The sequence below is a fragment of the Labrus mixtus genome, chromosome 14 (assembly GCF_963584025.1).
Source record: "Labrus mixtus chromosome 14, fLabMix1.1, whole genome shotgun sequence".
NCBI lineage: Eukaryota > Metazoa > Chordata > Actinopteri > Labriformes > Labridae > Labrus > Labrus mixtus.
In genome coordinates, this window is record NC_083625.1 from 15,367,387 (window position 1) to 15,391,387 (window position 24,001).

General features: G+C 39.6%; 4 protein-coding genes across 4 annotated transcripts; 2 read left to right on the forward strand and 2 right to left on the reverse strand.

Annotated features, from left to right (window-relative positions):
* Nucleotides 1-210: 210 nt before the first annotated feature.
* LOC132988151 (claudin-4-like) lies at nt 211-8,099 on the reverse strand. The gene is made up of 3 exons (XM_061055348.1): nt 7,300-8,099; nt 6,501-6,521; nt 211-2,892 (listed from the first exon to the last, which is right to left on the reverse strand). Exons 1-3 carry the CDS (start codon nt 7,760-7,762, stop codon nt 2,237-2,239), a joined length of 1,140 nt encoding a protein of 379 aa, XP_060911331.1. The 5' UTR covers nt 7,763-8,099; the 3' UTR covers nt 211-2,236.
* A 7,064-nt stretch (nt 8,100-15,163) lies between these two features.
* On the forward strand, nt 15,164-18,823 carry LOC132988160 (claudin-4-like). Its single transcript, XM_061055357.1, has 2 exons — nt 15,164-15,846; nt 17,616-18,823. Exons 1-2 carry the CDS (start codon nt 15,371-15,373, stop codon nt 18,259-18,261), a joined length of 1,122 nt encoding a protein of 373 aa, XP_060911340.1. The 5' UTR covers nt 15,164-15,370; the 3' UTR covers nt 18,262-18,823.
* A 1,111-nt stretch (nt 18,824-19,934) lies between these two features.
* LOC132988156 (claudin-4-like) lies at nt 19,935-21,010 on the reverse strand. Its single transcript, XM_061055354.1, has one exon. The coding sequence runs from the start codon at nt 20,948-20,950 to the stop codon at nt 20,318-20,320; it is 633 nt and encodes a 210-aa protein (XP_060911337.1). The 5' UTR covers nt 20,951-21,010; the 3' UTR covers nt 19,935-20,317.
* Nucleotides 21,011-23,117: 2,107 nt separating this feature from the next.
* On the forward strand, nt 23,118-23,944 carry LOC132988155 (claudin-like protein ZF-A89). Its single transcript, XM_061055353.1, has one exon. It carries the CDS (start codon nt 23,189-23,191, stop codon nt 23,819-23,821), a length of 633 nt encoding a protein of 210 aa, XP_060911336.1. The 5' UTR covers nt 23,118-23,188; the 3' UTR covers nt 23,822-23,944.
* Nucleotides 23,945-24,001: the final 57 nt, after the last annotated feature.

Below are 24,001 nucleotides of genomic sequence, written 5' to 3' on the forward strand. Positions count from 1 at the left end.
TGATCAGTCTGCTCTGGTTGGACTGATAATGAATTTAAATGAACTGGCTAAGAAACCCAACTCTCTGCACCAACCCAGCTTTTCAAACAGTTTGTTCTGGACTGGTCTTTTGTTTGATTTGGTGACACATGCTTTGGGTTGTGCCTTTTGTATTTTTAATGCTCTAAAAAGAGGTTGACTGGTATAAATGAGCAAAGACGTATTTAAATACATGGTTCAATTTCACATTTTATTGAAATCTTTACAACATTTAAAATATAAGCACTGCAAAAAAATATTGATTGTATTGTATTATTGTATACAGTTAAGTATTTGACAGTAGCAAATTAAGAAAATTGTTCAACTTTGAAATGCACTCAAGGAAGGAGATAAAATACGACTATATTTCAAAGACTAGAGTACTACAAAGCACACCCTGCTGATCTGGAAACAAACATCCTTCAACAGCTTTAATCGCACAAACACACACACACTCAGTACCTGATTCACTAAGAATGGATTGTTAACGATTGTAATCGTTAATATTAATATATACATCATTATCTCCCTCTGTAGACTCTTTCTCAACGTCTAACTTACTAAACGCTGGAAAATATTTGGGTGCAAACAACCACAGCGTGCTCTTGTTTTGTGTCTATGTGGAGAGAATTTATCTGCACCTTTACTCTGTGGGGATGTTGTTGTGCTGACAGAGAACTATTCTTCCCACATAAAGACAATGAGCTAGGGGGCCAGAGGAAACAATTTCAAGTTTATTGTGAAGCCAGCCTCCAAAAATGAGATTAATTGTCGCCAATAGAAACAAATGTTCTATTTCGTAGTCATTATAGCGGCTAATGTTAATATTAGACTGATCATATTTTGTTGTTACTGCTATTACTCATACATTTACTATTATTACTGGTATTGTTATTGTAGATCTGTTTTATTAATTGTGGTTATTGCTGTTGTTGTTGCTTTGTTTGTCTCTGTGCATTTCCTTCTTGCTGTATCTCCTGCTATCACACTTTCCAACCCCGACTCGGTTGGAATTAGAAAAATGCAATAATCGATTGACCAACAACTTTCAGCATACAGTATTTTTTTTCACTCCAACTACACATTGCAATTAGCCCTGTTGTTTGTGAATTAGATGCTTTTTCCAAAGCTGCTGATAGGATAGAAATGACTGCATAATGGCTCATTTAAATATGTGCAAACAGCAAATGCCACACAGAGACACTATTTGTTCTGCAGGGCAGATAGTGGTACATTTAATCTTTTGTGTCTTGTGAATTAGATGTTGTTTTTTGACTCATTGGCACAAGTTTAGCAGGTGCAAATACCACACAATCCATTTGTGAATCAGCCCTCACTGTTTGTTTTACAGACAGAATTATTCAGGCTGTGGCCTCTGTTTCACATTAAAGCTACAAAAAAATGTGTGAAACTTATTTATGAAACAAATACAACAAAAAAACAGACAAAGTCAAATATGAATAGTCAAAATACAAATTGCGAATACATTTATATTACAGAAATATAAAATAAGCTCATATATATATATATATACAAAGTCACATTTAAGTGAGTTGAAATTTGTCGACTGAAATAATCCCCTCAATGTCCTTAAACTGTGAAACTGTGAGGAGAAGGATAAAGCTGTTACCTCAGGCCCTATCATGGTGCCATCTTTAGTTTCAGTCTCAGCAGAAAGTCTCATAAGCAAATATCACATGCAAAACACACACACACACACACACACACACACACACACACACACACACACACAGAGAGAACAATCACACAACCAAATCCATGTAAAATGAGAGCTGCCTCTTCCTTGTATTGTCAGGGAAATGACACACTGCGTTTTAGTGAAACCCAACACCTGCTGGCCAACAGCTAACGATAGAGCCAAACACACACATGTACACACATTAAGAAGCAGGTGTAGTCACATTCACATAATGCAACAAAGGCGGTTGTACAACATGTACTCAGAAGAAGAATCACTTTGAGTCTGAAGTCACAACTGTTGGATAGTATAGGTAGAAGAATGGCGTTAAAATAATGCAAATACAAATGCCAGCAAATCAAAAGAATTATTTTCTGTACACACAACTTCATCTCGGAGTCTTCATGGATATAGGATTCACTATCTAACAGCTAACAAATAACACACAGAAACACAGACAAAGAATGTACAACAAAGATTTTCATTTTCATTTTTTTTTTATACCAAAATGTTATCTAATCAAACATAGTCTTTCCTGTCATACCCTCCACCTGCACTGGCGCTGCGCGGGGCGGAGTAGGCCATCCGAGGTGGCTTGTACTTCTGCTCTTTTGGCGGACAGCTGCTGCACAACATCGCGCCTCCTATCAGTAGCAAGGCGGCGGCTCCCCATCCAATATAGAGTGATGCCCCAATCTCCCTCCTCTGCGCGTCGGTCAGGAGAGGGTTGTAGAAATCTCTGATAATGACACTGGCGGTCCAGGAGACAGGGATGAGGACTAGAAGTCCAGCGAGGACGAAAAAGATTCCAGAGATGATCATCACTTTGGCCTTTGACGGCTCGTCTTCGATGCAGTTTGTGCACTTGGCGCCGACGATAGAGATCAGGACTCCCAGAATACCCAGTATGATGGCGATGATCAACATGGCTCTGGAGGCCTGCAGCTCCCGAGGCAAAGCCAGTAAAGAGTCGTAAACCTTGCACTGCATTTGGCCTGTGCTCTGGGTCACACAGTTCATCCATAAACCCTCCCAAATGGTCTGAGCAGTGATGATGTTGGCTCCAATGAAGGCCGTCACCTTCCACATTGGCAGTGCACATGTCACTATGGCAATGATAAATCCAATGGCTCCAAGTGCAATGCCCACAATCTCCAGGCCCATCGACATACTGGCTCTTTGTCTGGTGACAGAACAAAACTTAAATGTGGGGTCTGCAGATTTTTTCGAACAAACAAAACCCTTCAGAGTGCAATGAAGAGTCACCTGCTTTGTTGGTCCTTGTAGAGTGTGAGCACCTGTAAGAGGGTGTGGTGTAGCTATGAGATGCTGCCACGGAAACAAATGATCCTTTATACCTCAGGGGAGCTAGGAGGAGTCCCCCTAGTGATGATGTCAACAGGAGGCTGTGCGCAGAACAAAAAAAACCAACTACCCACAACTGTGCACATACAGTGGAGGAGGGGAGCTTGAGGCAGGGCGGGTGAGGACGGATGTAATGGAGGGAAGGTGTGGTTGTTTGTATGTGTAGTTAGTGGGGGTTTGTTACTGGTAAGATGGCTGCCTCTTGACTTGAAAATCAGCATTTCAAAGGAGAACTTCCCCTACACCCCCCCTTCCAAAAATAGTCTTCTTCATGATGTTATTGATGAGTAATTCCAAGCTATATTATGAACAAGGTGATTTAATTAAGTCTCATCTAATCGATTACTGATCCTCAGAGTGGAAAATAAAATATATCATTGTTTCAACATAAATGCTGACTTACATGTAACCATTGACCACAGGGTAGCAACAGAAGAGAAGCTATAGCCTCAAGCTACTTAGAATGCTTGTTGTGAGTAAGCATAGAAACATACCCCCCTCCCACACACACACACACACACACACACACACACACACACACACACACACACACACACACACACACACACACACACACACACACACATACGCAAACACACGCACACACCCACACACCCACACACCCACACACACACACACACACACACCCACACACACACAATTGTGCAAACTTGGACTAAAAGTAGACTCCGTCCTGCTGATCTCTTGTAGTTCCTGGTCAGTCATGTGGGTTTCTTAAATATGCAGGATTTGGTGTTCGAATGGAAACCGGAATAACTGCACCAAGAGCAAATATGAACAGAGAGAAAACATAATAAGTTGGCTTCCTGACACCTTAAGCATACAGACAACGGATCTTCTCAGTATCGGTTAAAGCCTTTACTCTGACCAAACACTTCCTTGTTGAACACATTGTGTGTAAAGGAAGGTTAGTGCACAGTAAAAAGCCATATAGGAACACTCAAATAGGGTTTTTAAAACACATTTATCACATTTTTTGTACAGGTAAGTTATTTGGATTTGTCTCTTTTTTGTGGCTGACAAATGTTTAAAGGTGCACCATGTAGATTTTGTAGTGAAATTTGAAAGTTGGAGAAGTGAAACAAATAGATGCTATATTTTCTGAACAAAATACACAAACTTTATTCAGAGGAAAAAAGGGTCCCTGAACACTGTTTGGAGCTTAAAAAGCTACCAGGAGAGTTACGGTTTCATTGTTGCGGGCCTCCCAACACAACTTCTCACGTATAATTTTATCTTCAAACAGTGTTCCAGGGACCTTCCAGGGAAATTTTCCTCTGAGGACAGTTTGTGTATGGAGTAATGAACATATACCACAGAATCTTTACATTTCTCCAACTTTCACATTTCTCTACCAAAACTACATAGTGCACCTTTAAATCGAACCTAGCACAACCTTTGTAATAATATACTGCAGGACGTCAATGTCTTTTCATAGTTAAAGAAACTGATTGTCAAATTTAACAAACTGTTAAATTGAATTTAAAGTGAATTAAAACAAGATTCATATTGACAATTTGTCAACAACACTTTTACGTAATGCTTTTTATAATAAATATAATGATACACTTTTTGTTGGGGGCGGGGGGGTTTGGTTGAAAAAGCTTCAATTTAAACAGAAAAAAACAATCAATCAGTTGAATACTGGTAACTGTAATTTACATACGCTCCATTGCACGCTTGTCCATTGACACATCATTTTTTTTCTCAGTAATTGATCAATAATATTACACATCTTTATTTGTACAGTGCCAATTCACAACAAATGTTATCTCAAGACACTTTACAAAAGAGCAGGTAAAATACCTCACTCTTTGTTACCCTCACATTATCAGGGATCAGTTTGGAGCCCAGAAAAGTTCTGAAAAATATATACAAACAACTATTAACATCAACAAACCCAAGGGTTGGGCAATGTTGAGTCTTTGTTTGTCGTTTAATCAGGAGCATCTTCAACCTTTGTGTTTATGTAACTACATCAGTTAATGCATCACTCCTGAGATAACAGTCATGATGACCTAAAGGCTCACTGTTTCAGAACACCTGTGTTTTACCAGCTGCTTGTGTTGACCAAAACAAGTGTTAACGAGTGTAACATTTCATGCCAATAAGGTTGGTTTTATTTTAAATTTCAAACCATCACATAAGTAATCACTATGGAGGAGCTAATGGTAAAGCTATATAACTCAATTTGTTCAAATTATAAATTAAATCATAGGGAAAGGTACGACAGAATTTCTGCTCTAGTGTTGTGTACAATTTGGGCTGCCATTGAAAATTTCCTTTTTTTGCCACTGTAAACTTTTACTAAGCCTTATTTCAATAGGAAACATTTTGTTATTACTCTGCATGTTTAAAAAAAACTGTAGTTACTTTCTCGAGTAAGAAAATAAATAGTCATCAAGCAATCAATTCGATTATATATATTATTCTTAATCGACCAATTTCCTAATTCTATGTCCTTTTTTGGTGCTTTAGATTAAAAAAAAATAACATTAAAACTTTTTTCTTATTTACTTATATGAATGCATGACTCATTAATCTAAACAAGTATTTCTATGGCTGGGTTTTACCCCTCTTAAGTAAAACTACTATTTGGTGGTGTCCTTTATGTTCACAGAGGTTTGTTGAGTTTTAGAGAGTCAGTGTCATGTACAACATTTCCAGGTGCAGAATGAACTGGCTGCTTTACTGCAGCTGAGCGCACCTGGTAGAACTCAGAGCTTTATTTGACTATTCAAAACAGGAAAAAGAAGGTATCTGTAGTTCAGAAGCTCATCACATACCAAACAGAAATAACTTCCCTTCCACCAAATGTCTGTATACCAAAATGTGAAGGACAATCAGCATGCAACTCTGACTCTGAAGTGGAGGAGGACATCTCTGTCTTTCTAAAACATTGTCCACACCTTTCTTTCATACTCTTGTTGTAAAATGGCAAAAACAAGGTAACAGCCACTCCAGTATTATTGAACTCATGAGCTCAATCTTTGGTTCTTATGTCAATTAAAGTACATTTATAAGACTTTTTAAAAAAAAGTGTACTTTTTTATTTTTCAACACTTAACGATCATCGTAAAGAATCCACGCTTGATAAATAAGTCCAAAGTAATGATTCATAGAAAAGAAAAAATCTTTATTATTATAACATGTTGATTATTTAAATCATTTAAATAGATACTGATATAATTGTATTTATAAAGCCTGCTTCTAACATTTCAATAATGCTCTAACTTGTCTCTCATACATATATATTTATTTAAAAATAGAAAGTTATTTAAAAGCAACTACCTTTGTAGAAAATGCAAACACAGCCACATCATGTGTAATGTATTCGAGACAAAACAAGTCAAATTCCTCTCAAGTCACTTTCAAGAAACCTGTGATTTGTTGAAACTGTACATGCTACCATGTTGACCTTGCTTTGGAGCAAACAGTGGGCCCCTTTCATGCTCGGCCATATAACATTTCACATCTGTGACTCTATATTCATATAATAGCAGGAAGAAATATAACACAAAAGAGCCGTTTGCTAGCTGATTACAGTCAAAACAGTCACAGCAGTGTCCTTGTTTGCTTTGTTGTAGTAATGACACCTGTATGTGTATTTACATGATCAACATAACTAGGACCATTCACAAAGTACCAGATATAGGTAAAAACAATAAATATATATTTAATCTCCTGTATTTGGTCACACCTTGTTAAATTTGCTCTTATCCTGCCTACTTTAGAATAAAGAAGTTAACAGTATCACCAAACATGTAAATAGATTTTCTGAATCCTTTTTCTTCTTCAGAAAAGTATCAACAAGCTATTTATCAGACAGGGTTATGGTCCTAGATATCTTGTAAACTCCAAACCTTTGCTTTGTCCCTTTTACCATATTCCAGTGAACAATCAGCCTCATTTAAACTGGTGAGGTTATTATTTAGCTATAATTCGGAACATATGACATGATAACTACATAGGGTGTAGTTTCCCCACTTAAACATAGTCCCTCCTGTTGTAGGAGCTCTGAGCAACTGATCTTGGTGCAGTCGAGTAGGCTACCCGACTCTGGGGGTGCAAGCTGTACCTCATTGTTTTCTCTTCTTGTGGAGGGCAACTGCAGCAGAGTATGGACCCACCAGTCATGAGCAGGGCTGCAGCAGCCCAGCCCAGGTACAGCGCGGCCCCAATTTCCATCTTCTGACCACTGTGGAGGATTGGACTGTAAAACTCAACTACAATGGTGTGTGCTGACCAGGACACAGGCACCAACTGAGCCAGAGATGCTGTAATGAAAGCCCCACCTGAAGCAGCCATCACCCTGGCTTTGACCCCCTCTTCGTCGATACAGTTGGTGCACTTTGCTCCTATCATGGCAATGAGGAGAGCCACAAGCCCAAGGATGATGGAGACAACGGTGAGCGCCCTAGCAGCCTGCAGGTCCGGAGGTAAAGCCAGCATGGAGTCATAGAACTTACACTGCATCTGGCCTGTGCTCTGGAACACGCAGTTCATCCACAGCCCCTCCCAGTACGCCTGAGCTGTGACAATGTTGGCGCCAATGTAGGCAGAGACCCTCCACATTGGCAAAGCGCAGCTGGTCACGGTCAGAACCCAGCCAATTACTGCCAGAATAATGCCTGCTAATTCAAGTGCTAAAGACACCATGGTGAATTGAAACAGGGCCTCCTCTTTGGACTGGTCCGTGTATTTGTCCTTCCTTTTTTGTCCTTTTTTTCAGTTCTTTTATTCCCTCCTAATTTTCCGGGAAAAAAGTCCTTTATGATTTATGCTCTTCCTTACGGACGCTTCCTTCCATCAGGTGTGTCTTCTACTCCGGCTGTGGTTTCCGCAACGGCTGCCTAGTCCAGAAGTTTCGATTTGTCACAGTATGCTTCTTTGAAAAAAGCCCTGCTTTCTTCCTGATCAAATGCTGTCTCCCCCAGTTCTGCTGCAGTTTAGGAGATGACGACCCTTATCTATGCAATGTTTTATTACTAAGCGATCAGCCCTCCATAGTAATGACATCACTCACCAATCCAAACCAATCAGGTGAGTCCTGGGCATTGGCCTCATTTACCACCTGGGTGTGTTGGTGCTATTTTGTGTGCTTCTTCTCGAATGGAGAGTATTTCTATGGTTTAACCTTTAGCCCATGGTAGCTCTGGGTGTGTTCACTTTATTGCTGTCAGGAGGTAATGAGTGGCCAAGGCAGAGCTTGTTATGTGGTTTATAAGTGACCACATGAGACGTAAATGATATACGTACATGTATTCTAATGGATATGTATGTGTGTGTGTGTCTGTGCATGTATCCACTGTGTTTGCAAAGATAGGGATCGTGTTTTAGACAGAGGAAGAGAAAAGGAAACGTCAGCAGAGAAAATATCTTTACTATCTTTTTATTTGTTTTGCTTTAGATTGCGACATGTCATTTTCTTTATGGCAGAAACTTGTAGCATCTCCACCGGGTCACACAGTTTATGTGTAATCCAACAATTCAATTTGAGTTAATAACAAACTAGATACTCTATGAAAATTTGTTTTAAATATGTAACTATGGCTTCTATGACCTGTACTACCGCCCCATATGTATGCGGGGAAATCCATCCAGAGTCTGGAGATAACACGCGCTATACAAATAATGATTGATTGATTGATTGTCTGGATTAACTACAGTGCTCTTTTTTTTGTAGTTATTTTTTCAAAAAAGAAATAACTACAGTGCTCTTGAATAGTATACAAAGGATCATGTCACTCTGTGTAACTTTGTGCCTATTGTTGTGTTTTATTGATTTTGGACAACAAAAGTAGACTCTAGCACAGAAGTATACATTGCCTTTTAAGTCAGACTTTGGACACACTAACATTCTAACAACATTGTTAAGCAGATTGAATAAAGGTTTGGTAGAATTAGAGATGTGTTGCAATTTACATAATTCTGTTTTTTCTTTTAAATCGCGTTGCAACCCAAGTGATCACCTGAGCACCACTATTACACTCTGACACTTCTATCTTGTGTACGTGTTCACATTAGCACACAAGCACGTTCACAAGAGAATAGGTAACCCAATAACTATGATAAGATAAAGGCAATTCATTGAGATTATCTGGGCATTTAGGAAGGAGAAATAAACAATATAGCCACCAATCAAAAAGCTTCTGATTGTGGTTACAATCAAATTGTCTCCTTACATTATCTTACAGGAAATAATTTTGTATAGTCGCTGTGACACAACAATGAAGCTGTTTGTTCTGTTCACAAAGAGATATCTATTACCCTATAAAGTGGTTACATCCAACTAGCTCTGACCCTTATCCTGACCCTTACTCTAATCCCCCCAAAAAATGTTTTGGGGGGGATTAGAGTTAGGGTTAGGGTAATTTAGGTTTGAAATTTGATTCTAGCTCAAGCCTTGCTTGTTTTTAATAATTCAACACCGTGATGCCCCCTTATAAACTGTATAAACTGCCCTATGGAGGCAGTTCTCCAGCATAAAATAAAACGTGTTGACAAGCTGCTCTGACATTAACCACCTAGTTATCACTCTTAGTCGACATTTTAGTTAACTTATTTTATCTCATGTGTATCCTGCATGTAAGTTTGACTGGGTGAGTTGTTTGGCAAGAGTTGAAGAGGTTCTCCTTAACTGCCCTATCTCTTTCGAGAGCTGATAAATGAGTTTCAGTACGCAGGGGAATTATCCATTTCCCTGTTGTTGCCATGTGTGTAGCCTGATTTCTGACAGTGGGAGTTCTTCCTCCTTTCCAGCAGCTGAGAAAACACGCAAATGCCCTTTCATTTTGTCTATCTGGATGTGTGCAAATTCTATTTCAGAAGAGTTATTGTATGGATAACAGGTTTATCTTTTTGATAAGCTGCCAAGAGAAATCAAATAACGTATGTGCGTTGATATGCAACTATACTGCCACTACACTGATCATAGTGACCTAAATTTAAGAGAGAACACTTGTAAAAAAATATCCTTCCAGGGTGAAGGAGCAGACATGTTTTGTTGGCAGAACTGTATAATTCTGCATTAAGTGTATGAGACATGTACACATGTATAGAGATGTTTAATGTGGACCTTGCTTTGGGCTGCACAATATGGTTAAAAAAAGACATTTCATTAATGTCTGAATGTATGTTACTTAGTGTGTCTGGCCGCTCGGAGACGAAAGCCCAGAGTCTTTGGCTATCAGTGACTAACACAAAACTAGCCCATATGTGCTGGAAAGTAAACATTGCTGCTCGGCTAACAGCACGCATATGCTGCCACAGGTTTAACCAGCACTGCGACGAGATACGGATGGTAACAGGAATACACACATTGAAAACGTTGCTTATCTTCCTTCAGCACCCAGCCGACATTTTCTGTGATCGCAGCAGAGTCTAGTGCTTGCTGTCAGTCATACGGCACACGCTGTGATCTGGTGAAGGCCTGCAATAATCTGATATCAAAGAGACTCTTGTACATTTTCTTGTATAAATGTGTGAGTTTTCACTTTGAATTAGGCACCATAAAAGTGGTAGCATGTTTGTACATGTTTATGGTCACATGCATTACCCTGCATGTTCTTCTATGTGACAGCTGCATGCATGAGCACATCCCAACTGCTACGGTTAAATTAAATGTTGTGCAGATATCTCTGCTAATTAGACAATTCACACATAAGGTCGGCTAATTTGACAATTTGCTGTTTTACCTTAGATAAGTTGACTACTATATCTAACATTTTTGGGGAAACTATATCATTAGGAAGCCAATGGCTGTTTTGTTTGGTCAACAAAAAAAATGCTGTTATAATGCCATATTTTTAATGTAGAAATGGCATGAAGCACAAATTTGACTTAGTTATAATATTCTGTTCAGTTCATTTCTTATTCTGTAATTTCTTTCACAATTGACTAGACTGCTGTTATATAAAACTACCACAGAAACAGAAACGAAATCATATAAAAGACAGCTACCTTTAAACTGTCTATCATGGTGAGTCAGTGGCAGTAAAATGTCATAGAAACCGTTCGTTTGTGAGAATCTCACAAACGTGGTACAGTACAACCCATAATTCAATAAACAATTATATACATGTGTTTATAATTAATATAATAAGAGTGTGAGTTTTATTTTAAACATTTATCAGTATTTAGATTTGAAATATGCGTTGCCCAATCAGCAGCATTTCCTCTTAAACTTCCTGTCTTAAAGAATGGCATGGTTTTCCACTGGCAGCTTTTATTAACTGATACTGCTTTATGAGTGCTCTTGAGTTACAATACATCGTTAAAAAAAAGGTCAGGAAGCTTGGATAATGGCTGCTCAGAGATTCAGCAAACAGCAGTAAAAATGTCTTTAAAAGTGGGGGATGCCAAACTTTCACAACTACCCAGATACACTTCCTTGTCTAAATGTATAGAGACCAACAAGAGCTGACCAAAATTAATGACTGTTTTGTTTTTAATTGCTTCATTGTAGGAAGGTAAATGAAATTTAAAGCTAAATTAAATTGCATGAAACATGAAACACTTTTTAAAAGACACAGCATCCGTATCATCTCTGCTTCCTCTGCATCAGTGTTGACTCTATCAGGTACTTCTGGCTAGATAATGTCACAAGTTAGGGTAAGTAAGTGTACTTCTCAAATTGCACTCAAATACACTCCCACAGTGAGAATGTTGACAGGTGATTTGAAAGAGGAAGCTGCTGCCTCCCTTTGGGCAAAGCAGAGTACAACAGACAGAGGATTTAAGCTTCAGAGAGCTTCAGATTTTACATTTATGTCTGCATGGTTACACCATTTAGAAGATGTAAAGTTGGGACCTCTCAGATAGTAGTAAATCATAGCACTTGCACTTACAATGACCCTTCTTTTTGTTGCCCTTTCCCACACTGCCCGTTTGACATCAATTTTAAGAATGGGCTCTTTTCTTGTGATCTTTCAAGAACAAAAACGTATATGTTCATGCTTACAATCAGCCTTTATTCTGATTCACAGGACACACACAGGCTGAATCAAACAGTCAACCAATGTCTTTATTTCACATGATCTCTTCATCTTCACTCATATCTTTTAATTGAATTAAATTGAAGTGAAATTAAGTTTTTTATTTCAAACATTTTAAAAGAGAAGAAAATAAAACTAAACAAATTAACAGACAGACAGAAAAAAAATAATAAGCAATGAAAAACATAATAAAAAATAAGTTTTCAAAAACTTAGATAATTCAATTTACCCTATGAAAATGAGTTGGAAGAAGTATTAACTCCTATCTCCATAAATAATTTATCATCCTTTCAGTTTTCTTATTTTTATACATATTTAAAAAAACCTATACATTGATTAATTTGTCTAAGTATATAAAATATATGTACATTCCTAAATGGCATATTACTCTTAGTACTCTTTTTAGATATGAATATATAAAGTTTTAAATATATAATTCTTATAAATATGTGTGTGTGTGTGTGTGTGTGTGTGTGTGTTTGTGCATGCGTGCGTGCGTGTGTGTGTGTGTGTGTGTGTGTGTGTGTGTGTGTGTGTGTGTGTCTCTCTCTCTGTGTGTGTGTGTGTGTGTGTGTGTGTGTGTCTGTGTGTTTGTGTGAACACCCATCCACATACCCATAACCAAATATATACATAGATACATATTAACACATCCTTATATAAAAAAGTAGAAGATAAACCATTATTTGTGCTGTTCCACAAGATCTGCAAACTTTAATAGTTTTGACTGTAAGAATAATGAGTTTATGTGATCCCTATCTGACAGTGTGAATAAACCATATAGCTCTTACAGTGGAGGTAATGAACTTTTGAAAGTATGGCCCCAAACCTCTGCACAGTACCAGTGAACAGTAGAGAATGTGGAGTGATTTATGATTCAGAACCTGCTTTGTATTGTAAAATACTGAAACGCTCCAGACAGTGCGATAGTGTGATTTCTAACAATTTTTTTTGTCAGTTATAACCCCAAGAGACTCTATTTCAATTTTAGCCCCATCTATCCATATCTGCCCCATCTATCCATATCTGCAGGTTTATTCTACAGTTACCAAATAGCATTATTTGATGATCCTTTGTTTCTGTCAAACATTTTCTTTAAATTACTAATTTCCTAAGTGATCTCCATCAGTCATTTATGTAAATTATTTCCAAAACAGAAAATATTTCTATCATCCGCAAACAATACTACATTCAAAACATTTGACACCTTGCATATATCATTAATCCATCCATCCATCCATCCATTTTCTTCCGCTTATCCAAGGTCGGGTCGCGGTGGTAGCATGTGCAGTAAGTCAACCCAGACTTCCCTCTCCCCAGCAACGTTTTCCAGCTCCTCCTGGGGGATTCTGAGGCGTTCCCAGGCTAGACGGGATATATAATCCCTCCAGCGCATTCTGGGTCTGCCCCGGGGTCTCCTCCCAGTTGGCCATGCCTGGAAAACCTCTAAAGGGAGGCGTCCAGGAGGCATCCTTAACAGGTGCCCAAACCACCTCAACTGGCTCCTTTCGATGCAGAGGAGCAGCGGCTCTACTCTGAGCTCCCCCCGAATGCCCAAGCTCCTCACCCTATCTCTAAGGCTGAGTCCAGCCACCCTCCGGAGGAAGCTCATTTCGGCCGCTTGTATCCGCGATCTTATTCTTTCGGTCACTACCCATAGCTCATGACCATAGGTGAGGGTTGGAACGTAGATCGACCGGTAAATCGAGAGCTTTGCCTTCAGGCTCAGCTCCCTCTTCGCCACAACGGTCCGGCACAATGCCTGCAGTACTGCTGACGCCGAGCCAATCCGTCTGTCAATCTCACATTCCATCCTACCCTCACTCGTGAACAAGACCCCAAGATACTTGAACTCCTCCACTTGGGGCAAGGACTCACTCCTGCATATATCATTATTGTACATACAGAAATAAACAGTTGAGGCCCCAACACTGACTCATGGGGGACTCCACAAGCTATGCCCAGACATGAAGAACAGACATTTCCCCTGCTTCTCAAACTGTTGTCTATTAGTTATAGCTTTTTACCCACTTCAAAACAGCCCTCGATGCCAACAACATATTTTGTGACCTATAGATGTCGTAATTTCCTTAACTGATGCTATAAATGCATGTGATGCTGATGTGTTTGATCTGAAACCAGACTGACTGTCAGTGAGTCATCTGTGTTTATCTAGGAATGTGTCTAATCTGTTATTAAAGAGTTTTTCTAGTATTTTGGAGAATTGTGGGAGTAAGGGAGTGGGAGTTATGACTTTGGCTATTTTAATTTTGTTTTCAGATGTACCTCTTCAGAATGACAAGTTACAGATTTAATGGTTGTGAAATCCTGTCAATTTCCTCTATTGTCATGTAAATTTCACAACAGCTTTTGTTTTGTGTCTTGTTTTTACATGTTTCAACAATATTCATAATTTAATTCTCTTCCACTGCTGTGAGAACCATTGAGCTGAGGTTTTCATTGCTTTCAGTGGTTGTCACAGTAACTGGGATTGTTCTGCTAGTTCAGGCCCAACATTTACAAGGAATTCATTGAATTTACTGACCAAATCTTCCATATTATAACTGTCATTATAAAGAATACTCACAGTAACTCTTTTGTCTAAGACCTAAGATATTTATTAATTGACTGATTGATTGGAGGCATTATTTGTCACTCTTTGAACTCCAGCAGCTCAATACTTTGTGAAGGTGTAATGGAACAAAAGCACTGAGCACAAGACCATATTTGGTCAGTCTCCAGTTTTTGTCGGATGTATTGTCATTCAAAGTAGACTGAGTCACCTTGCACTCAGGATTTAGCTCCACCCTCCTGTTACTTCAGGTGAAACTGGGTATGGGGGATGGGGGGATAAATAAATAAATCCTGTTTTACAGCCAACTTCTTTAATAAGATACTTGTTCTGTGTTATAATGATGAATTGTATCATGCATATGGTGCTACATGATGGGCAGTTTTAATTTGTTGTTTGTTACATCAACGGCCCGAGAACGGCTAAACAGGTTATGTGATTGGGAGTGGACCTGAAGAACAAGAGCTGTTGAGAGCTGTTTTTCTTCCTGGCCCCTCCTCTTTAACAGTCGAGATCATATGTACCTGCTCTCTTTTGCATCCCCAACCATTCAGAAAATCCACCTGAGTAAAGAGGACACAGCAGAAGACCAAAAAAAGCATATTTTCAAGAGCGGAAGTACAGAATACAGAGAGAACTTTCAAGTCACAGCTGACCAGACAAAGAAGTTTCACTGAAGAACAAGTCCACAGGTCCACAATGGTGTCTGCTGGGTTACAAATGCTGGGGGCAGCTCTTGGTGTCCTTGGCTGGATTGGTGCCATCATTGTGTGCGCAATTCCCATGTGGAAGGTCTCAGCTTTTATTGGCAGCAATATCATCACCTCGCAGACCACTTGGGAAGGTATATGGATGAACTGTGTACACCAGAGCACGGGGCAGATGCAGTGTAAGGTCTACGACTCCATGCTGGCCCTTAGCTCCGACCTCCAGGCTGCCCGGGCCCTGACCATCCTTGCCATTGTGGTAGGCATCCTGGCTGTCCTGCTAGCTGTAGCCGGGGGTAAGTGCACTAACTGTGTGGAGGATGAGTCATCCAAATCCAAGGTGGGCATCGCAGCTGGAGTGATGTTCATCGCAGGTGGGATCCTTGTCCTCGTGCCTGTCTGCTGGACAGCCCATACCATCATCCAAAACTTCTACAACCCCCTGTTGGTCAGTGGCCAGAAGAGAGAGCTGGGTGCTGCACTCTACATCGGATGGGGAGCGGGCGCTTTGATGCTGATTGGAGGAGGGCTGCTCTGCTGCAACTGCCCACCTAAGGATAATGACTCGTACACTGCAAGGTACAAGGCTGCCAGATCTGAAGCCTCTGCACCAGCATCCGGGAAAGACTATGTCTGAAGCAGACCTAGAATGACTTGTTTTTACTGGGACAGATAAACCAGTGCTACTAGGTTGTGGCTAGATGAATTTCAGATTTTATTTGAGAAAAAGGTATTCCTGAGTTCTACTCTTCATGAGAGTGTTGAGGGGATTGATTATCAAGAAAGGAACCACTGCCAAGGCAGGAAAAAAAACATGCTAACACAGTTACTTGCAAATGATTTGTAGTTATTTTTAATGTTGTATAACCTCTTGTTTTTGATATAATGTATGCGGGTTGTTTTTACGAACCATGTGTAAGAGATTCATGATATTCCATCTATGCTGTAAATAAACCTTTTGTAACAAAACTCTTCTGCTTTTGTGATAATGTTCACACACAGCAGCTGTGTGTGACATAATGTGATAACGTTATTGTTCAAAACTGAGCAAATCATTGAAGTCTTCACAAATTCTTGATCTAGCTTCTATTGTTTTAAAACACAATTTTTGATGCATTGATCTATTGTTAACAATGGTTAACAGTTAAACAGTTTAAAACATACCCTCAACGCCTTTGAGAAATATTTGTCATTATGATTTCCTGTAGATCAGGTTTAGGTGTGGCAAAAAAAAAAAACAGGTCTTTCTTCAGACTGAGAGCCTGCAGGCATTTTATACCTGTACTACTGGACTCACTGGATCGATCTTTCATTTGTTTTGAGATAAAATATAAAGATGCCTGGCAATAACCACATCCATTTTTTAATATCTTTTACTATACTGATTCTACTATGCATGCTCATGTCTTGCTGTTTAATCTTCTGAGGTTTATTACTACTTCCTCTAAGAATACATTTTTACTGGTATGAATAAAAGTATAAAGTACCTCAACATGCAAACCAGTATTCAACATGATACCACAAGGTTAAGATGGTTAGGGTGACATTTTGATTGTGATGTTAATAACAAAAAGTGACACAAAGGAATATTCTCTCTTGTTGAATGACGATTGGGTCAGTCATTATCTTTCTCTTCCTTCAGAGTGTGTGCTTGCTTAAGGCTTGACCTAAGTAAGCTGTTTGTTTGTGTCTTTGTGTGTGTGTGTGTGTGTGTGTGTGTGTGTGTGTGTGTGTGTGTGTGTGTGTGTGTGTGTGTGTGTGTGTGTGTGCGTGGTGCTGTGTGTGTGTGTGTGTGTGTGTGTGTGTGTGTGTGTGTGTGTGTGTGTGTGTCTGTGTGTGCGTGTGTGCGCGCGCGTGTGTGTTAGCACAGGTGGATCTAGAGCCATTGTTCCTAGGCTGGAATCCTTGCTTGGGGGTAACAAACCATGCTTGTGTGGGAACAATGAACTCAAGGAAAACAAGGGTAGTGGATATCAGTTCTCAGCTTCCCAGCTTTTGTCTGTGATCACAGAAACTCCACCCCGAAAGTTAAAACCACAAAAGTGGGCAGATATCTTCTCACACTAGGACCTCAGATTATCAGAGCAAAGCTAACACTTGGCCAAGCTGGAGTGACAGTGAAATAAATTCAAGAATTAACATCCTCTGTTGGCTTTGCTTGCGTTCAGAACGCAATCTCCAAGGCGAGAGTAATCTCCAAGGCGATACATTTTCAGACGGAGACCTCCTGGCTGCAGTAACTTAAATATGGCTTCTCAGGGCCTCCAGATCATGGGTGTGCTGCTCGCCTTCATCGGCTGGCTAGGCACCATTATCACCTGTGCCATGCCCATGTGGAGAGTCACCGCTTTCGTTGGGGCGAACATCGTCACTGCCCAGGTGATCTGGGAAGGCTTGTGGATGAACTGTGTGGTTCAGAGCACGGGCCAGATGCAGTGTAAAGTGTACGACTCAATGTTGGCTCTACCTCAAGACCTGCAGGCGGCCAGGGCCATGGTGATCATCTCTGTGATAGTCGGGGTGTTTGGCGTGCTCATGGCCGTGGTTGGAGGAAAGTGCACCAACTGCATGGAGGACGGAGTGGCCAAAGCCAAAGCGTGCATCACGTCTGGGGTGATCTTCATTATCGCAGCCCTACTTATCTTGATCCCAGTGTCGTGGTCGGCTCATGCAGTGATCAGGGACTTTTATAACCCTCTGGTGATTGCTGCTCAGAGGAGGGAGCTCGGAGCTGCACTTTATATCGGCTGGGGCTCCGCTGGGCTGCTGCTGCTGGGAGGAGGCCTGCTCTGCAACAACTGCCCCCCCAAAGACAGCAGACCCTACATACCTGCCAAGTTTGCCCCTGCAAGAACCGCTTCGTCAAATGTGGACTATGTGTGAGTGTTTCAGTTACAATTGCAATCACTTTTTTTTTTGCTCAATTCTGTTGATTTCTCACTAAAAGGTTTCTGCCAACAAAAGAAAAAAAGTGTTCATGTAGTTTATTATAAAAAACTTACAATTTTTAAATGACAGCACATTAAAATATATTGTCTTTTTTAAATGTTTGATTTTGGTTTTCTGGTTTAACGTGTGAAATGATGTCAAAGACACTGTGAAAGACTACTGTTCACATCTGCTTTTATCACTAAAAATATTTCCAGAACTGTGAATTTAGGGGCTCAAAAACTATAAGATTTCTATCAGACAATGTTTTGGACATAAATACGTATTCTTAGAAGTTATACTATTTCCAAAGACTGAGAAGAAACGGTGCACCAAAATACATGTGAATACAGAAAACCTAAAATGTAATTGTTTTTTAGATTGCTACCTAGAAAAGTTTTAAAGGTTGCAATTATTTTAAATTGAATATTTGACCATCTAAACATGGACTGTATATAGTGATTAAATGAAGACTGTTGACATATTACTGTAGTTCAAATGTGATAAAATAAAGCGTCTTTGTTCCTACAGTTTCTCATGTTCTCTTCTTCTTGTTGCACTCTGCACCTGCAGACACACTATAATAGTACTGAAACTTAACGTCTCAACATAAACCTCTCAGGAAGGCAAGGGGGCAGATTCCTGGGAATGACTGTATCTGGTTGAAATGTTTGCCATGTTGTAATCTACTGCCCTTGAATCAAAGCATTATTTACAGTTTCTGTCTTATCTAAAATGGATGTCACGGACAGTGTATGCTTGGATTCATGTTGCTAAGGAACTATTTTATTCCTCCAAGGAATGGACATTTACACTTTGCACAGTAAGAGCACATCTGCCAAGTCTTGTCAGGATAATTTATCCTAAAGCTCTTTAATGGTTTTCTTTTTGTTCAGCGAGTTTTCAATTGAAAGCCGTCTGACAAGAAAAACAATCCTCCCCTGTAATTTTTCACTTTTGTGTCTGTGTCCATTTTGGACAATAAGATGAGATGAGATCAGGCTTGTAGTGGGAAAGCAAAGCCACAATGTGAAAAAGGCAAGTGTTTTCTTGAAAATGTGACCTACTTGTATGTTGAAATACAACATTGTGTATACAGTGAGTACAAATACTACAATCAGCCAGTGGCTTCAAAGTCTGCCTATCAATTGTAAAAGCATTTACAGTATGTCAACATTAAATGTTACATATAATATTGGATCATTCTGATCTGTAATGTTTGAAAGTGTAACACTCATTTAAATCCTTCAACTAAGGGAGATGAAGATGATTTATTTTACGATTTACTATTACATATAATTAAGGTAAGATGAATTTATCTCTATTACTAATGTTTGCTCTAAGAGGCTGTCCAATCTGTACGCTGTACTCACTCTCATTGGACTCTCTTGTTGAGTATTTGAATCTATAAACAATGTCTTATTAGATAATAGGATCATACTTTTTTATAGTAATTTGTTGATATCAACTGATATGAAAATCATACGTTGAAAAAGGGCAACGTTTAACCTTAAAACAAGCATAAAACATAAATTCTCACAAGAAGTATTTCAAAATTGAACATACTCACATCACACAAGCAAATGTATTAGTTTTCTTCTCCACTTCAGACAAAAAATAAAACACAGTTGACAAAAAATACTGTTTATTGGAATAAAAAAAACAGACTATTTGAAAAAGACTCTTATGTTGCAGAAATACATAGAAGGCACATCAGGATCGTTTTATCCTGACTGATTTAATTATTAGTTTTTTAAATGACATAGCACAACATTTATACAATTTAAAAAGATATGAATTAACCCTACTAAAATGATGTTTCAATACTGTGTTAGCATAGTAACATGACACATAAGGTCTCTTGTATGTTTCAGAAACAAAAGGCTACAGTGTGTTAGTTTATAAAAAGTTAGTCACCATTCAAATCACAACTTGATAAGAAAACAGGTTTGGACAGTATGTCAATTTCAGTGCTCTTCAAAATGTCCTGCTTTAAATGTTGTGCAGCAAACTAGACAAATTCCTTCCCGGGTGTTGTTGACTTAGGCGGAGAATACTTTGCTCCACTGTAGCGGTCTCGTCCCGATGGGCACTGACAGCAGAGAAGAGCCCCACCGATCAGCAGTAGTCCAGATGCTCCCCAGCCCATGTACAGACAGGCACCTAGCTCCCTCCTCTGGGCATCAGGAACCATTGGGTTATAGAAGTCCTTTATGATGGTATTAGCAGGCAGAGACACCGTCACCAGACACAGAGCCCCACTCAGGATGAAGAAAACACCTGCGGAGATGGCCACTCTGGCTTTTGCAACTTTGTCTCCAACACATGTGGTGCATTTGCCTCCAACCACAGACAGCAACAGGCCGAACAGAGAGAACAGGATGGCGATGACCACCATAGCTCGAGCGGCCTGGAGGTCCGGAGGCAGGGCCAGCAAGGAGTCATACACCTTGCATTGCATTTGTCCCGTGCTCTGCACCACGCAGCTCATCCACAGACCTTCCCAGATGGTCTGAGCCACCACAATGTTGTTTCCAATGAAAGCAGACACCTTCCACAGGGGCAGCATGCATATCAGTATGTTTCCAATCCAGCCAAGCACCGCCAGCCCGACGCCCAGAATTTGCAGCCCTAAAGACGCCATTTTTATTTGCTCCTGCTACTTCTTGTGTTTAGTTCTTCACTGGGCTGCCAACTAAAACCTCTCCTACTGTTTGAAGTTTTTTATATGACCCACAGAAGTCCCCAAGTAGCCCCCTCCTCTGCTCAGATAAAACCATCCATCATGCTGCCTTTGAGTTCAGAGGAGTTTCTCTCACACAAAGAGGCCGTCTGGTGCCCCAACAGAGCTCTGAGAGAGAAAAGAAACCAGTGTGGTTCAGTTAATGTTCGCCGATGCTGTAAAAGTTTCAACATTCAAATTTGAGTCTTTTTGGAAAACAAAAGTTTATTGTTTAAGTTGTTACAGACCTCAAGTCTTTTGCAAACCAAAGATGACAATAACAAAAAAATTATAAAAGGTGACCAGTGATGTTGAAAGAGTGAGGAGGTCAGCCAGGAGGTTAGGTGGGATTATTTATACGGTGAAGAACATAAACATAAACACACAGAATAGCAGTAGTTTATAAAAGACTTACTTATTATAACTACAACTTATTAACTGCCAGCTAACATTATGAAGCTATTTGCTGCAATAGACACTTTCTGATAATAAATAATTGTGTGAGCAGAAAAAAAGGAGACAGATGAAGGTCATTCAAAGACTCTGCCTGAAGTTACCGTGTTTTGACCTAAAGGATCATGAAAACATGCTTTCATGAGAATCATTTTTGTATTTACAATCTCGTTAAACATTGTCTTGCGCTTCAATATTTTGACAAACAACGACAAACACAAAGGTGGCCAATGTGAATGTCATTACTTTTGCAGGTTAAATTATAATCTTGATATGATGATAGTGCAAGAGGAAATGTGAGGAGCCAATCCAGCCAATGTAGTTGCTCAGATACTCACAGGAGAACTAAAACTCACACATTAGTTGTGACACAGTAAAAGTCACATGTCTGTTCAGATTGTCATGCTAGTTGTAGAAATGTTCTAGTAAGAAAGAAAATGTTTGACAAACCAATTAATCATCTTTGTGACGCTTAAAACCACAGAGCTGAAATCTTCATGTTCAAAACCTCCAGCTTTTGCACCACCAAGTGGCAGTGAATGTAAACCCACTTTTAACTGAACACCTTCAGATAGTGGAAAGTAAATCTTGTGTGAAAAACCTGAAATAAATTATTAGATTTAGCCTATTATACATATTGTTGAACAAGGGCTGCAGGAGTCAAAGTTTATAATGTTTTGTCTAAAAGAACCTAATATGCTAAAGTACTAAATATATTATGTTTAAAAGAGTTTTTGTTTCACTTGGTAGAAAAAATGTAAATGACACAATCATTTCCTCTAAGGCTGTAAGGTGTTACATAAGCTTATATTTACTCCTCTTTGGCAGACCCAACAGGTTAGCTGAGGCTCACTGACCAATTAGCACAGCTGAAATCACTCAGCTTGATTGCTACACTGATAACAGAACATGAAACAAAGTGGGCCAGCAGGAATTCACCAGGGAAATCTCATGTTCATTTTGTTTACAAATAAAGCTAATTGTAAATCAGGACAATTTATGAAGTGCTCTTAATAGAAGAATGGGACTACTTGGCAATTCACTCATGTGGAAATAAACCCTGCAATGCTTCGTTTCTTACAATGATTCTACTGAATTACCAACCTTGACATTTTTCATTCAAATATATTTTAAACAAAAGTCACATGTGGAAATGTACCTGCAACATGTTTTTGAATATTCTTTACTTACAACTTTTGAGTTTAAAAAAAATTGACTAAACAATAGAAAATGTAAAGCATAGGCTACTTGACACAAATAAGGGAAATAATTGATGACTTTGATTTGACTAAATAAAATTCATTGGAGAACAAAAAGATAATAATGTATTTCATTTAAAATGTAAAATACACGCTACTAAAACTTTGTCATCTCACAAAACACCTAAACCAAATCCAACTTTGACTTACACTACAAATCAACCAATATGTGAACAACACTATGACACAAACTTCTTCTTCTGTTGAGTTTTATGGCAGTTGGCATCCATATGTGTTGCATTACCACCACTGTCTGGATTGTTGCGACTCCATTTGATGACGCAAACTCAATTAACACAGGTGTTCTCAATTTGAACAATTATGAACAACCAATCAGGGGAAACAACACCCACCATGTTGGTATAAAACTGCAGTTCAGAAACTAGCTGATATTGCATTGCTACGGCAACTGACTATTCACGCAGCTTCTCGTAAACTTCTGACCACTATGGCGTCTGCAGGCCTCCAGATTTTTGGAATCTTCCTGGCAACCATTGGTTTTCTGGGCGACATCATCATCTGCGCTCTGCCCATGTGGAAGGTGTCTGCTTTCATTGGAAACAACATTGTGACAGCGCAGATCTTCTGGGAGGGCCTGTGGATGAACTGTGTGATGCAGAGCACCGGACAGATGCAGTGTAAGGTATACGATTCCCTCCTGGCTTTGCCCCGTGACCTGCAGGCGGCCCGAGCCCTGGTGGTGATCTCCATTCTGATTGTCTTCATGGGAGTCCTGTTAGCTGTTGCTGGGGGGAAGTGCACAAACTGCATTGACGATGAAGTTGCCAAGAGCAGGGTGGCCATTGCTGCGGGCGTGTTCTTCATTGTTGGTGGAATCCTGTGCCTGATCCCTGTGTCCTGGTCTGCTCATGTCATCATCAGGGACTTCTACAACCCCATTATGATCGACGCACAGAGGAGGGAGCTTGGAGCGTCACTGTTCATCGGCTGGGGCTCTGCAGGACTCCTGCTCATTGGAGGTGCACTTCTCTGCTGTTCTTGCCAGAGGCCTAAGGATAGCAGATACTCTGTTAAATATTCTGCCCCTCGCTCAGCGGCCAGCGGTGGAGCTTATGTTTGAAAGCCCAGCTCGTAGTCACGTTTGCCTTCTTTTCTTGCGCCAAGAAATGGGACTGAAACTCTTACAAGTAATATTTTAATGTGTTTTACTGATAATTTTTCTTAATTAAAAATTTTATTGATGACTTTAACCTGGCTTGTTCGTGTGACTCTTTTGCAGTTCTCTACTTAAAGTACATCT